Raw genomic sequence first — 14,555 nt, 5'->3', positions numbered from 1 at the left:
AGGAACGCCACGGAAAGTACACATGGGCGTGTCAAGTCGAGCCAGAGTCGCAGTTTGTTGTAACCTCTGTACCTGTCGCATAACCTTGGTTCATGCTCCCACCCTGTCGTTTGACGAATCGGAACAGCGAACACGCGCGAATGCACACTAATGACTAGCTGAGTCAAGACTCTTCACGAACTTATTTCAAAGGATTCGAGCATGTTGCGTGGTGTGTTGGATGTCGAAGAGCTTAGTGTGCTGGAGCGGACGTTACTTCCCCCACTCTTGTCGCCAGCCACAGCGCGCTGTGCCGCACTCGGTGGGGAACAAACATGGAATCTGGAACACGCCTTCCTCATCTCCATTACAACCAGAGCCCCTCCCTCCGGCACGCACTTGCCTTTGTCCAAGACGCTCGGAGAATACAGTACATGGGCAGACTACGGTAGTCAAAGCACTCAGCTTGCTGCCCGTCTTGCATCTCACATTAACGCTCGCCACCTGGGCTACCCATCATGTCAGAGCGCATCTTTCCATTGATGGAGTCACTATGGCTAAACCATTTTGCGAACGAGAGAGACTCTTTCATAGACCAATGCAGATGAGTGGCTATCGGTCACAACAAGATGGAGAATGGGTCAGACAAGACTTCTGCTTCGCCGGGTTGAACATTGGAAAGTAACATGAATGGTATGCTGTCGCACGCTGACATGATGCGCAGTCGAAGAGGCACTTGGGCCTGTCCCTAGTGTTGCTGTCTTGAAGCAGACTCTCAGTACCAAAGGATGCATCACCATATCCTTCGAATTCATCGAAAGCTACCAAGATTCGGGACCAGATATCCGAAATATCCGAACATTTAGAAGCAGACGTAAAATACTTGCAGCGCTCAATGAAATTCCGGAGAAAGCACTCAAAGGCGACGCACTATCGCACCAAGCAACGTACGTGAACAGTTGGCGAGGCCGTTCAGGCAAAGAGCTAAATTTTCCAAAGCTTGTCAAAGCCTCAGAAATGCCAGTACTCTCCACGCTCCCACAGACGTTACAAATCCATAGATCAGGGGCCTTTCGCGACTTTCCACTTCAAATATCGGTCACTTGGTGAGTCTCGAGCACGTTCACACCATGTCATTTACTAACATTCATAACCTTTGAGCGAGCCTAAAAGCACTTGGAGTTCTTGCAATCACGGAGCACACTCCTGAACCCCTGGAAAACACGCCTGTGGAGGACCTTACCCCAGCGGAGCTTAGAGAGACACTACACCACGTGCGACAAGTATGTGTGCGCTGTAACTTGCTAATGCCAGTACTGAAACGTGAAGAGCAAGAAGCGGAGAATACATCTATCAAGCAAGAAGCTCGAACCACTGCTAGAGTCAAGCGCGAAAGGACTATTGACGACGGAGATGACGTGACCTATCTCGAGACGCGACAAATCAAACGTCCGCATACCAACCAGGCCGTCATTGTGATAGACTAAGAGGGTACATCGGATCCTTATTCACAACAGTGAGTCCGAGGATAGCATCGAAACGCTAAAGGACGAGCCGATGAAGAAGTTATCGCGAGGTGGACGGACATTGTCGCATTGTCCGGCATGGGGGTGTGCGTGCTGTGGGATGATTTCTAGACGGTGCCGTGCACTTTCAAGGCAGTTCAAATCAAGTAGCTCTTGAATCTGTATGTATGTATGAACATGTGGCTACTTATACTAAAACATGTTTGTCGCGAAGAGGTTGGGGGAAGGTTACTCGGTGAATCCAGACACCACTCACGGGCATTGAGGATTTCCAATACCCCATTCTACAACATATAGATCCACCTCTTTCGGCGCCATACGCTAGCTTGCTGGTCACTTAGTCTGCACCTCTCCCCACGCCTCATCGCTAATCGGTGTAGCCTGACTTCAAACAGTCTGAACTCGAGGTCCTACAACGTACTTTCTTCCTCCTACTGTCACGATTCTCTTCAGGATGTGATATTGCATCATCTCTGTTCTTCCATTCTACCCCGACCTTGCAATAGGAATCGTTGCCAACTGCTTGAGGGGTGACCCGAAGACGAGCTCAGTTCGGAAGAACTACGCCAGCTTTTCAAGAAGCTCAAGGTACTTTGACGATATAGTTGCGTATCGCCACGTATCCATTATCACAAGACAGCGATGCAGCTGCTGTCACGGTGAAACAGGAAGCCAGTATTGAGCGCGAGCGATCAGGTAAGGCTATCGATATCAGCAAAGGCAAGGAGATTGGGGTTATGAGTCCTAGAGATCGAAAGCAAAGGTGGCCTTAGTGTTGGATTGAGACTATGCGTCGGTGTTCTAGAAGTTCATGCTGGGCAACTATATCCTCATTAGTTGGTGTAATTTGTGTTTTGATCTGGAAAAACCTTGACCGATGCCATCAACATAGCCAGTGGTAGGAAAGCGCACGATCCCGACAGATCCATCCTTAGCATGTGTCATATTGGGAAATTTGTGACTCCACGCTCACTCACTTCGCTTTGAGTATTCTCATCGTGGCGTCTTTCGCGTTTGATGCGAGCGCAATGGACCTCTCACCTTCCCCTCCATCTTCACTTTCACTTCTCCTTTGCTCGCTCCACTTGGCGCCACGTCTGTGCTCAGGTCAGTATACTGCGATATTTGCCACCTCTCCGCTCCCGAATCATCGCACTACGCTGAACGTGAGCAGCCCACAACATTACCATGGCAATTCACAACGACTACCCCGGCCCGACGGTGCAGATAATCTCTGATGGAAAGCCTCTTGATGAGTACGTGTATGAGGAGGAGGAGGAGGAGGAGGAGGAGGAGGCCAAGACGACGACACGATACATCGAGTGCCAATCACATACGGAGTTTGCGATCGAGACTATTTTCAAGCCACCATTTTCGCCGCTAGATTTGGCTATACAAGTTCGTCTAGATGGGGTCAAAGTAAGTGGAGTGGTGGCGCACAAGGAGGAAATGCTCAATAAAACCTACACTCAATCGGCGACAAAATGGAAAGAAGGTGGGAAGTGGCAGGCATCTAAATTTGTCTTCTCAGATCTCTGCGTGGGTATGTGAACTCGGGTAAACGCAACTCAACTTCATATCACGATTCTGACACACCTTCTTTAGTACAAGAAGAGAGCGAGACATTGACGGAAGAAAATCTAGATGCCCTTAGTCACGTAGGCACAATCTCTGTTGCGCTTATCCCAATCACGAGCATTAGGAGAGACACAAAATCAAAATGCAAGAAGAAAGAATTGAGAGCGTTGGGAATGATCTCCGAAGACGCTATGAAGGGCGACGTGCGCTCCCAAGTAATAGGGTACCTCCATGCTCAAGATTCTATTCTACGAAATGCTAAAGAGAAGCGAGGCTCGCACCGGCTCTAGCCACGAAAGCGCCCAGGCTGTTCAGTATCAAAAAGGCTGCAGAGCCTTTGGTCACGTTCAAATTCAAATATCGCTCGATCAGTAAGCCATTAGCGCATGTCATCAGCTACATATAGGACTCACATCGCAACAGGCGCACTCAAATCTCTCGGCATAGTACCTCGCTCGCCAAGTCCTTGTCAAGACACACGACCAGAACTAGTCAAAAAGACGAGTACACCGGAACTATCGCCAAAGTTTTGCCCAGATGATGCGTCACCAACAGTCACCCCCGCAGCAGATACTGCCAGTGTCGCGCCAGTTCTACTCCAACAAAACTCCACCCCCACCGATAAACCAGAGCGGTCCAATCTCACCAAGAGAGACATGCTGATATTAATCAAGCACTATCGCGGCAGTAGCGATGGTCTAGAAGGTCTCACAGAGAAGGATCTCGCCATTTTGCTCAGCTCTTACCGGGTGAGTGCTCAAAAGGGCAAACTTGCAATGATGCTAACACAACACAGGGCGATAGGCTAGATGACACGCCCATAAAGAAAGAGCCTGTCCCCCCAGAAAGCAGAGTACGCATCAAGCGAGATCTAGTTGAGGACGTCGTTGCACGCGGACAAGGAAAGAAGCGCAAGATGGAAATCATAGTTTTGGATGACTGAGCAGCATGGATGTTCGACAGAGAAGTCTCCGTTGAGATGCAATCATTACAGTGGTGTAAATATTGAAAAGTTTGAGAATTTGGTACCTCATGGTTTCAGCAGCGGAACAAAACTTGGGCTCGGGCTTGAAGTCGGGAACAATACTAGCGAATGTCGATAAGCGGCCGAGGGGAAACTGGAGAAAGCTCCCTCCAAACGAAATATGAAATGTTCTGCAAAACTGCAAGTTACCACAAACGACATTTTGTCTGTCCCTAAATTGATTTGATCGTCATATCACCTCTGTCATTTCTGCAATCTACCAACGAGCAGCCGTCGAAGTAGGAGTAGCATATGTTTCGCTCCAACTCGCCGTATACTTTGAGCTTCCCACGACCGTCTGACTCTTGACATCCGCAAATGTCGCGCTCGTAACCACGCTATCGGTTCCGATCCATGTGCTCCATGGAGTCGCCGTTGTAAGACCCGTCACGGGTCCGACGGAGACTGCGGTGGTCTCAGGCCAAGCACCAGCCCATACAGTAGGTCCGGGGATGATGTAGTCGGTGACGCAGGGAGTGGTGGAGGTTTTTGGCTTCTTCGTCTCGGTGGAGCAGTATACCTGTACCTATTAACGAACGATCTACACGTCAGAGCTTGAGTAGACGAGGGCCTTACATTGTGTACAACACCGGGATCGTCGTAGGAGTACGCTCCTGGAAAGCTCACACCCTCGGGTAACTCGACCTTGCCATCGCCTTCAACCAGTATCTGAACGCAGTCGGGATAGAACTGTGCGCCTCTCCTTGGGTTCTGCACGTAGCTCACATCGCCCTCGTGTAAGCCTATCATCTCCGCTCGGATGAGGTAATGTCCCGCCTTCAGACCTTCAGGTATCCGGACATTCATATGACCAAAGCGCTTCGCAATGTCGCTTGTAGTACTCCACTTGCCAGCCTGTGGAAAAGGATTGCTCTCGTACTTTCCGGAGTGCCAAAGCTTGACGAAGGAGTTCTCTGTAGGTGGGTCGGGCGAGATATATATGAGTGAAGGGCCGTGATGCGAGTTGGCAATCACATCGTCGGTGTCGTTGCGTATCTCATGGTGCCAGTCGAACGTTAGGTTGTCTCCAGGCTGAACTTTGATGGTGTCGTGGGCTTGAACATCGCCCATGACGTTGCATCGCATGTCAATGGAGTCAAGATCCTTGACAGGCGAATTGTTGTAGCCGCCTTTGCCATTCTGGCCATTGTACGCAGGAATACGGACGCCCTTGAACGTGCCCTGGTCTATACCGTTGACAAAGACACCCTGAATGACTTAGTAATGCGACCTGATAAACTTGATTCCGGGATGAGCGTACCCAGATGAAAGTATGAGCATATGCCTGGCTTGCAAGGAGCGAGAGAAGAAGAGCAGAAATGCGAGCCATGATGACTGGTTCTAGCAATGACGAGATCTAAGGACAGAATGTGACAATTGAAAGATACTACGGACATCTTCAACACATATATATCCAAGTGTCTGATGCTTCATACAGCACGTCGGCAGGGAATGAAGCTAGTGTATTGCAATGCAATATACCCGATCGGCCCCAGATTGTTAATCTATCATGACCTTGGAAACAGCCAAACACACGTACAGATCTGGAGGCCTCAGCGGGAACATCGGACGTATCTCCGGCAGTGTGTTATTGGAATCGTAGACTGCGTTCGATGGTCGGTTTTGACAGGTGTGTTGCTGTGAGGACCACACTAAGCCCAATTACTCGCTGAATATCAGCCGCTTCTGGCAGATTCAAGATGGCCGCGTTTTCCATTACAACGCGTCGCTTGAACATGAACGTGATGGTACGAATTCTTGCTATTGCCAAGCGGCATGGGCCAATTGAAAAGGATCGTCGTGACTAGGTAACAGCTCTTGAACATGTCTCGGTGCGAACTGGGTGCCAGTAAGCATGTGATCTAGAGAAGAAGAGACGATTTTTGATCTCAAATGCGACGTGATTGATCGGCCCAAGGCCACAGTCAACGAAAATGTGTTTGTTGCTTTCAGCGATTGTGGTTGCCTGTGGATTACGTAGGTGTTGGTAAACACATCGCGTAGATGATACGCACTACAAGACAACTGTGTGGAATCGCTTCCCTACAGAAGGACCCATAGTCCTATTCAAACGCAATGCTGCACATGGGTGGATGTGACCTCTGCTGATTCCCAACCTATCAGTATACTCAGAATGAGTTTTCCAGATCGGGCGCCCAGCCATGGGTCTAAATCTCTTCTACGCGCAGCGCGAAAACAGGTTCATTCATTGGAGAGATGGGAACCTGCCGTTAAGTAGTGTTTTGTTTGCTGGCGGTGATGAAGAGAAGAAGAGGGAGGGCGAGGAAAATCGAGGTTTTGAGGCTCGCGCAGAGCGGAGCTTCGGTGACGCTAATCCCGACTGGGAGCGCTAGGGCAAGAACATCTGGCCGCATCGCCAACTGTGGTATCCACGCATGTTGGAGAGAGTGAGCTCCTAAGACGTTGCAATATCGTGCACTCGTTGCCTTGAGGGAGGGACAGTTGACACGTTTCGATTCTCTGCTGCATACGACTACAGCTCCACGCCCGCGACTGCCACATTTCACACCGCCCCGCCAAATCAATCTCCCACCGTGGGCGCCCTCGGTCCCTCCACCACCAACTCTCTCCAGCCCTCCACCACACCCATAGCTTCTCGAGCAGCGCGGATAGCTACAATCGCCTAGAATGGCCGACTTTGAGACGCTCAAGGACCAGTGGAGCGACATCGAGGACAGAGATGGCGTCCGCCTCAGTTGGAACACGTTCCCCAGCTCGCGCATGGTATGGTAGAGAACGGGTTGTCACCATGGACTCGAGATACTGATTCGGCATGCAGGAAGCTTCCCGTCTCGTTGTGCCCATTGGTGCCCTATACACACCTCTGAAAGAGAAGACGGACACTCCGCTACTCCAGTATGCGCCTGTCGCGTGCAGAGCGCCCTGCAAGGCCGTCCTCAACCCTTATTGGTATGCTGTGAGCAGTCTCTGGTAGCCGTGCTCGAGCTGACTGCCATATAGCCAAATTGATATGCGCGCACGCATCTGGATATGCCCATTCTGCTTGAACCGCAACAATCTTCCCCCGCACTACAAGGACATCTCTGAGCAACAGATACCCCCCGAGCTACATGCTGCCAGCACCACGATCGAATACCGACTCCCTCAGCCCGTGTTGACACCACCCATTTTTATTTTCGTCGTAGACACATGCCAGGAGGAGGACAGCCTGAAGGCGCTCAAGGACTCAATCATCATGAGCTTGAGCCTGCTCCCCGCATACGCCCTCGTCGGTCTCATCACATACGGTACAATGGTAGGTGCTGGAAGATAGTACTGGAAGTTCTGTACTGACAGCTGTAGACTCAAGTACACGAGTTGGGCTATACCGAATGCGCCAAGTCGTACGTCTTCCGCGGAAGCAAGGACTATTCCTCCAAGCAAGTCCACGAGATGCTCGGACTTACTCAGATGGCTCCCCGACCTGGTGTCCCTCAGCAGCCTGGTCGACCGCCTGTGCCACCCCAGGGTGGTGCTGGCACACGCTTCATCCTACCCGTGTCGCAATGCGAACTACAACTGACCAACGCTCTCGAGTCGATCCAACGGGATCCCTGGCCGGTCGCGAACGACAAGCGCCCCTTGAGGTGCACCGGTGTGGCACTCAGCGTTGCTGCTGGACTCTTGGAGACAAACTTCTTGAACACCGGCGCTCGTATCATGCTGTTCAGTGGTGGCCCAGCTACTGAGGGCCCTGGTATGGTCGTTGGCCCCGAGCTGCGCGAGCCCATCCGATCCCACCACGACATCGATCGCGACAACATCAAGTACTACAAGAAGGCGCTGAAGTTTTACGAGGGACTTGCCAAGCGTATTTCCCACAACGGCCACATTGTAGACATTTTTGCTGGATGTTTGGACCAGGTTGGTCTGCTCGAAATGAGGGGCCTTGCAAACACTACCGGCGGACATATGATTCTGACCGACAGCTTCACATCGTCCATGTACAAACAATCCTTCGCGCGAGTGTTCAACAAAGATGCCGATGACAACCTTCTCATGGGCTTCGGCGCCAACTTTGAGGTATTGACAACAAAGGAGTTGAAGATCACTGGTCTTATTGGACACGCTGTGTCGCTAAACAAGAAGTCCGTCTCCGTTGGTGAGACTGAGTGTGGTATCGGCAACACTTGCGCATGGAAGATGTGCGGTATCGACCCTGCGTCCTCTTACGGTATCTACTTTGAGATTGCTAGTCAAGGCGGACCAAACCAGATGCAGGCTGGACAGCAGCAGGCTCTGATTCAGTTCCTCACATACTACCAACACTCCGCCGGCCAGTACCATCTGAGAGTAACCACCGTCGCCCGCCCCCTGAGCGGTCCTTCCGGTGACCCTGCCATCGCCCAGTCCTTCGACCAAGAAGCTGCTGCCGTCCTCATGTCGAGGATAGCAGTCTTCAAAGCTGAGGTCGATGATGGTCCAGATGTCCTTCGATGGGTTGACCGCATGCTCATCCGATTATGCGCTCGCTTCGCTGAGTACAGGAAAGACGACCCGTCGTCATTCAGGTAAGCATACCTTTATTCCAAGAAGTGGAGCACTCACTTCTCTTTTTTTGTATCCTTCCGCTTCAGTATCGAATACTAACTACTATACTAGGCTCGAGAAGAACTTCACACTATACCCGCAATTCATGTTCCATCTCCGTCGGTCACAGTTCTTGCAGGTCTTCAACAACTCGCCCGACGAGACCGCTTTCTACCGTCATGTCTTGAACCACGAAGACGTTAGCAACTCCCTGATCATGATCCAACCAACATTGGACAGCTACGGCTTCGACCATGAAGGCGGCCAGCCCGTACTGCTCGACTCCAGTTCAATCCAGTCTGAGACCGTCTTGCTGCTTGACACCTTCTTCCACATTCTCATTTTCCATGGTGAAACAATGGCCGAGTGGCGGAAGGCTGGCTACCAAGACCAAGAGGGGTACGAGAATTTCAGAGCACTTCTGGAGGCACCAAAGGAGGATGCCAAAGAGCTTATCCAGGACCGATTCCCATTGCCTCGATTCATCGTCTGTGATGCCGGCGGTTCGCAGGCACGTTTCTTGCTCAGCAAGCTCAATCCCTCGACGACACACACTACTGGCAACTACGGAGGCGTTGCACAAACAGCACAGACCATTTTTACCGACGATGTCAGTCTGCAAACCTTCATGGACCACCTCATGAAGCTCGCCGTGTCAGGCACAGGCTAGATTTGCACTGCCTTGTGAAAGTAGCTACAATCAATCGTATAGCGGCGGGACAGAAGAGGGATTGTATGTGTGGTCTTTGTGTTACATCATTAGCGAGAAATGAAATCCTTGAAAGTCCAAATACCCTTCGTCGCGACTCGTAATCATGATATGCAAATGGGCCCAAACAATGGTTCCGGAATATCAAGCTTAACTATGAGTGTATTCTATTCCCAATGTCTGTGGGAGTAGCTCTTGATTCAACTGAATATATTTAACGATTGATGATTCTATACTTCCGTCCTTCTCTCTGTGGTCTTATATATCATACCCCCTGCTCGTCTTTGACGAGATATTCCTGCTCGTGTCTACAACTTACTAAGGTCAAAGTCCTTGGCTTCACTACCACTGACATGCTCTTCCTCCAGCATCTTCCCTGTACCCGGAATCTGGAACGGCTCTGCAGGCAGTGTAATAGCAATGAACCGGCAGGGCTCAGTGTCAGACGCGTTGTGCCATTTATGCATGGTGCCGCGCTGGACAATATGATCCTATCCCAATCTGTCAGCACTGCATGGGTAACAGCTAAATTTCTCATTCTTCGACTATTTGCAAAGAAATCGCAAAACCAAGGACAGAGAGAAGCAAAGAAAACGTACCCCAGGGTTCAGATTCACCATCTCTCCTGTAGCAGTCTCCAGGTTGATGTTTCCGTGCGTGCAGACCACGTAGTCGATGGACACAGTTTGGTGCATTTGACTGGCTTGTCCGGGACCGAGCTCGCAGACAATGAGGTGGGAACCGGATCCTTTGGATACGATATTGCGGCCGGTGTAACTTGCATCTCCTTCTTTGGATGTGTATGCTTCGATATCCTTGTCACCTGCAAGAGTGGCTGGGATGGAAGACGTGGCGTCTAGTTGTATAGAGTCTTGCATCAACATTTGGTCTTTCGTTTGCCATGGTGGGAAGCAAGACGAAGCTCTGAGACTCACATGATCGAGATGTTCCGCCGACACCTGGGTATCCGTAGTATTGCAGTGCTGGGCTTGAGTGAACCGTGCTTTTGCCTTGCTCGTTGTGCGTGATGATGTAGCGTTTGACTGGAGGTAGCGATGTGATGGTCTCGTACATGTCCGATGAAGCAAGGCGCGCGTCGTTTTCTGCCATTGTGAAGTGGTGGTCCGGAGACAGGGAGGAAACTGGATGCGATGAGGGGTAAACAAAGATCTTTTTTGACAAGATGTCCTATGTCTGCGGTGCAGAAAAGATGGTGATGTTCGTGTAATATGTGTTTCTCTCCTATAGAGCAATCGTACTTGACCAGAAGCGACTACAGCTGGCTGTGAATTTTCCGTCTGCAGGGCGAGATCTGATGTAAGCGCGAGATCTTGTTATGCTCCTTCTACATGAGGCTTAGGTGTGGATCAAAGATGAAGGCTGGAGTACCCACCTGTTAGATACACGTCAATTAAGTGGATAACTTGAAAACAACAGGAAATGTGCCCAGAGAAATAAGGATATGGACGGTAGATTGCCACATTGGTATAGACACGCTAGAACCATGGTTTGCCTACTTAAACGCCCGACTCGTTGGAAAGCGGAAGAACAACAATGTAATGCAGATCATTGTAAGCAGCCACAACCATTAAACATATACAATAAAGCCAAACTCATCCGCAAGTTGGTGTGGTGTGGGATGCTTTTACAAGCTGACCTATTTTATGGCTCATCTGACATCAGCGTTGTTAGGCCTTGGCCTTTTTGGCCGCCTTCTTTGGCTTGGCTGCTGTCTTTTTCTCCTCGACCTCCTCAGCAATGGGCTCAACGACGACCTTCTCCTTCTTGGCACGCTTGCTCTTGGGCGTTACTTCTGGAACAGTCTCCTCGGTAACGGCGGTAGCCTCGAGCGCGACGTCTGACTTGCGCTTGCTGGCCCTCTTAGGCTTCTTGTCTGCAACAGGCGCCGTGGGCTCAGCTGTCTCCTCAGTCACGACCGGAGCGGGTTCAACAGCCTTCGTCTTTGCGCTCTTCTTGCCCTTCTTGGCGGGTGCAGGGGAGACAGCCTCGATAGCCTCGACGGCCTCTGTGACCTCTGCAACCTCTACGGGTTGAGGCTCTGCTTGAGCCTTTGCACCCTTCTTGCCTTTCTTGCCCTTTGGGGTAGTAGTCTCCTCAGTAGCTGTCTCGGTAAGAAGTTGCTTGGGCTTCGCGGGCTCGAGAGTAGTTATGCTGGTGTGCTTGGGAACACTGTCGACAGTCTTAAGCGCCGGTGCTTCAAATTCGTAGTCGAAAGTCTCCTTGAGCTGTTTAGCCTTGCTCGTCCTCCTCTTGTTCTCGTTCTCGACGCGCTTTTCCCATTGCTCTCGCGGAACCCCACGCTCCATCTCAAGACCAGCCTTCTTGTTGCGAGGATCGACCTTGAAACGTTCGTTGGCGCCTTTGAAAAGATCTGGGTGTACCTGGTCATTGGGGATGAGATGGACCTTGAGAATGTGGCCGAACAGTAGGTAGTTGTTCATGGTTCGTGCGACGATGTCAGCGACTTCTTGTGATTGGAACTCGACGAAGGCGAAGTGTTTGGAGGCACCAGTCTTCTTGTTGCGTGACAGACGTAACCGGTTGACTTTGCCAAATTGTGAGAAGTACTGCTTCATCTGAGGCTCGAAGAAACCACGAGGCACGCGACTAGACGGCCTGTTAGCTACAAAAAAAAAGACGGTGCGGAGTGAATGATATACATACCCAACGTAGAGAACACCGGGCTCGTTGGACTTGGGTGCAGTCTCTGCCTGTTTGATCGCTTTCCGCTGTTTTGCGCTAAGTTTGGGAACCTTTGCGGCCTCGTCAAAGTTTTCGTCTTCGTCAGCATCGTCCGAATCGGAATCGCTGAAGCCAGCGAGCAGAGCTGCGGTTTGGTCGTCTTCAGCTGCATCGTCCTCTGCCGCTGTGACCTCGGTAACCTCGACCTCGGGTTCAGCCGCTTCCTGCTTCTTTCCACCCTTGGTCTTCTTTGGCTTTGCGACTGCGGTGGTCTCCTCGACGGCGACAGCAGCATCCTCGACAGGTGCGGCATCCGCTGCCTTTCCCTTCTTAGAGGCCTTGGGAGCCTCTGCTACGACAGTCTCCTCTGCGACGACAGTCTTGCCCTTCTTTGCTTGCTTCTTGGGCTTTTCTTGCACCTGGGCGACCTCGACTACCTGGGCGACGGGCTCGGCCGTGTCGACATGGGCATCAGCAGCGGCCTTGCTCTTCTTGCCCTTCTTTGGCTGGACAGGCTCGGCAGCGGCGACGGGCGCAGCTTCTTCTGCAATGTCCATGAAGTCGGCGGCTTGTTTACGCGCAGATTTCCTCGTTGGCTTGGCGGCTTCGGGCGCGACATCGTCCGACTTTCTGGGCTTCTTCGCTTTTGGCGCCGCCTCGGATGCGACTGGGAAAGGTCAGCGGGCATATTCCAGCATCCATCTTCGTCGCAATTACTCACCCTTGCGCTTCTTTCCCTTGGTGTCGTCGGCAGCCATGTTAAATTCGCGTGATTGCCCAAGGTCGGTGTGGTCGCGAGTCTTGTTACGCGCAAAAGTTCGGAGGAGAGCTCAGGCGCGGTAACTTTTTTCGAGGGCAGTCGCGCTAGCCGGCCCTTGCCAAGATAGTCTCCCAGCCTTCACCGTCCACTTGCCCTATCATACACCCACACTAGGTCGAAAGTTATCATCTCTACCGCTACTCACTAAACCTTCTGCTACCAGTTCCCCGAGCTGACGGTCTGATCTGCTCCACTCGCCGCCAAATCACTCAAGGTTCGATCAACATGGCGCCCGTCGTAGACATGAGCGACAAGAACGCGTGGGACGATGCTCTACTGATTGATTCCTGGGATAGTGCAGTTGACGAGTACAAGGTATGTCTCCATGAATTATCGATCCATCATCGTTAGAAGATACCGACTAAACAGAATAGAAATATCACAGCATCCACCAATCGGGTAAGAAACTCGAAGACGTCCTAACCGAGGACGAACTAAAGGAATTACGCGCGTAAGTAGCTTTCGGTGCCTGTACATAATGTTACTGACCTTTGTAGCGACTATGGAGACTTGATGGATGAGGCGGAGACGGCATCGGCAGCACCAGAGACCAACGGCGTCGCGGATCATGAGGATGTCGATACGCCAATGTCAGAAGCCAATGGCGTTGCTCAGTCAGACCAAGGCGGTCCATCGCCGCAACAGGTACGTGGACATGCGAAACAGTCGAGTACCTAACCCTGTCTTACAAGAACCAGGAACCAGATCTCTCCGGACAGCAAGAGGCGCAGATCCAATCGCCAAGGACTGAGGCTCCTCCGGTGTCACATGCTGCCGCCAGTCTTGCAGATGCCATGCCACAGGCCATTCTTGGAACAGGTAAGTCTTGACTTTGACAGCCGTTGCTTCCGGGTGATGTGGGGGGCTTGATAGTTGACGGCATGTTGACTGTGTACAGTGCAAGACGAGAACATGAAGAATGTTATAATGTCCTGGTACTATGCCGGTTACTATACAGGCCTGCATGCTGGACAACAGCAGGCGCTAAGGGAGCCCTCATCAACACAGTAGCAGATACACCAAATGGCGACTCTTGAAGGCATCCTACGCCAAAGCGTGGCTGCCCAACATGTTTGGAAGACGAATTAGACATGTCGAGGCTTGAATGTCACTATTTTGAACCAATGGGGTGAGAAAGCTCATGGTCCAGCCCTTGTACGCGACTGACCACCTATACAGGTTGTGCCTCAAAACTTCGGGAATACAGACTGCGAGATGAAGGCTCTGCAGTTCCTTCATGCGGCTGGCGAGTTCCCAGCCCCATCGCTCAGGCATCTTGAATAGTTGTGTCCCTGCGCTTATAGCCTTGGGTGGTTCATAGATTACCGAATCGGGCGGAAGCGAGACAGATCTGCGACACCACCGCGACAGTCTTGAGCCCACCTCCAACAGTTCGAGCATCAAACACCCCCGCCGTTGCGCCCAGCCAAGTGCGCGTCACTAAAATCTCGCCATTCTTGCAGTCGATCAACGTTTCTCCAAGTACGATGCCGAGAGCAGGGGGCTGGTGTTTCGCCATGTGCGCCACTGGCCTGCAAGCTCTTCAGTGTCAACAATTTCATGCGTGGATTTAAGGAATAGAATATCCCCAGGCATAAACTATCTCCTCATCTCATCGCTTTTGCCTCATAATACCAGTGCTCCACACTCTTTCTCTTACCTCAT

At 51.4% G+C, this 14,555-nt stretch overlaps 7 protein-coding genes across 7 annotated transcripts; 4 read left to right on the top strand and 3 right to left on the bottom strand.

Moving 5' to 3' along the window:
• Window positions 1-615: 615 nt before the first annotated feature.
• Window positions 616-1,401, top strand: ACET3X_003961 (uncharacterized protein; the record flags this gene model as incomplete). Its single annotated transcript, XM_069450113.1, has 5 exons — window positions 616-619; window positions 704-926; window positions 979-1,085; window positions 1,141-1,262; window positions 1,309-1,401. The coding sequence occupies 5 exons, from the start codon at window positions 616-618 to the stop codon at window positions 1,399-1,401; spliced, it is 549 nt and encodes a 182-aa protein (XP_069307939.1).
• Window positions 1,402-2,693: 1,292 nt separating this feature from the next.
• ACET3X_003960 (uncharacterized protein) lies at window positions 2,694-4,026 on the top strand (the record flags this gene model as incomplete). Its single annotated transcript, XM_069450112.1, has 5 exons — window positions 2,694-3,048; window positions 3,111-3,306; window positions 3,357-3,454; window positions 3,507-3,832; window positions 3,880-4,026. 5 exons carry the CDS (start codon window positions 2,694-2,696, stop codon window positions 4,024-4,026), a joined length of 1,122 nt encoding a protein of 373 aa, XP_069307938.1.
• A 267-nt stretch (window positions 4,027-4,293) lies between these two features.
• On the bottom strand, window positions 4,294-6,358 carry ACET3X_003959 (uncharacterized protein). The gene is made up of 3 exons (XM_069450111.1): window positions 5,369-6,358; window positions 4,684-5,316; window positions 4,294-4,627 (listed from the first exon to the last, which is right to left on the bottom strand). The coding sequence occupies exons 1-3, from the start codon at window positions 5,435-5,437 to the stop codon at window positions 4,325-4,327; spliced, it is 1,005 nt and encodes a 334-aa protein (XP_069307937.1). The 5' UTR covers window positions 5,438-6,358; the 3' UTR covers window positions 4,294-4,324.
• Window positions 6,359-6,517: 159 nt separating this feature from the next.
• On the top strand, window positions 6,518-9,465 carry ACET3X_003958 (uncharacterized protein). The gene is made up of 4 exons (XM_069450110.1): window positions 6,518-6,852; window positions 6,908-7,038; window positions 7,090-8,639; window positions 8,731-9,465. The coding sequence occupies exons 3-4, from the start codon at window positions 7,522-7,524 to the stop codon at window positions 9,326-9,328; spliced, it is 1,716 nt and encodes a 571-aa protein (XP_069307936.1). The 5' UTR covers window positions 6,518-6,852; window positions 6,908-7,038; window positions 7,090-7,521; the 3' UTR covers window positions 9,329-9,465.
• Window positions 9,466-9,675: 210 nt separating this feature from the next.
• Window positions 9,676-10,477, bottom strand: ACET3X_003957 (uncharacterized protein; the record flags this gene model as incomplete). The annotated part of the gene is made up of 3 exons (XM_069450109.1): window positions 9,676-9,858; window positions 9,967-10,223; window positions 10,303-10,477. The coding sequence occupies 3 exons, from the start codon at window positions 10,475-10,477 to the stop codon at window positions 9,676-9,678; spliced, it is 615 nt and encodes a 204-aa protein (XP_069307935.1).
• A 578-nt stretch (window positions 10,478-11,055) lies between these two features.
• On the bottom strand, window positions 11,056-12,828 carry ACET3X_003956 (uncharacterized protein; the record flags this gene model as incomplete). The annotated part of the gene is made up of 3 exons (XM_069450108.1): window positions 11,056-11,995; window positions 12,053-12,737; window positions 12,792-12,828. The coding sequence occupies 3 exons, from the start codon at window positions 12,826-12,828 to the stop codon at window positions 11,056-11,058; spliced, it is 1,662 nt and encodes a 553-aa protein (XP_069307934.1).
• Window positions 12,829-13,115: 287 nt separating this feature from the next.
• ACET3X_003955 (uncharacterized protein) lies at window positions 13,116-13,901 on the top strand (the record flags this gene model as incomplete). The annotated part of the gene is made up of 5 exons (XM_069450107.1): window positions 13,116-13,205; window positions 13,265-13,341; window positions 13,388-13,535; window positions 13,589-13,709; window positions 13,789-13,901. 5 exons carry the CDS (start codon window positions 13,116-13,118, stop codon window positions 13,899-13,901), a joined length of 549 nt encoding a protein of 182 aa, XP_069307933.1.
• Window positions 13,902-14,555: the final 654 nt, after the last annotated feature.

The sequence above is a fragment of the Alternaria dauci genome, chromosome 3 (assembly GCF_042100115.1).
Source record: "Alternaria dauci strain A2016 chromosome 3, whole genome shotgun sequence".
Taxonomy (NCBI): domain Eukaryota; kingdom Fungi; phylum Ascomycota; class Dothideomycetes; order Pleosporales; family Pleosporaceae; genus Alternaria; species Alternaria dauci.
The sequence above is the reverse complement of the archived record's forward strand: the minus strand, read 5'-3'. Positions and strand labels throughout refer to the sequence as shown.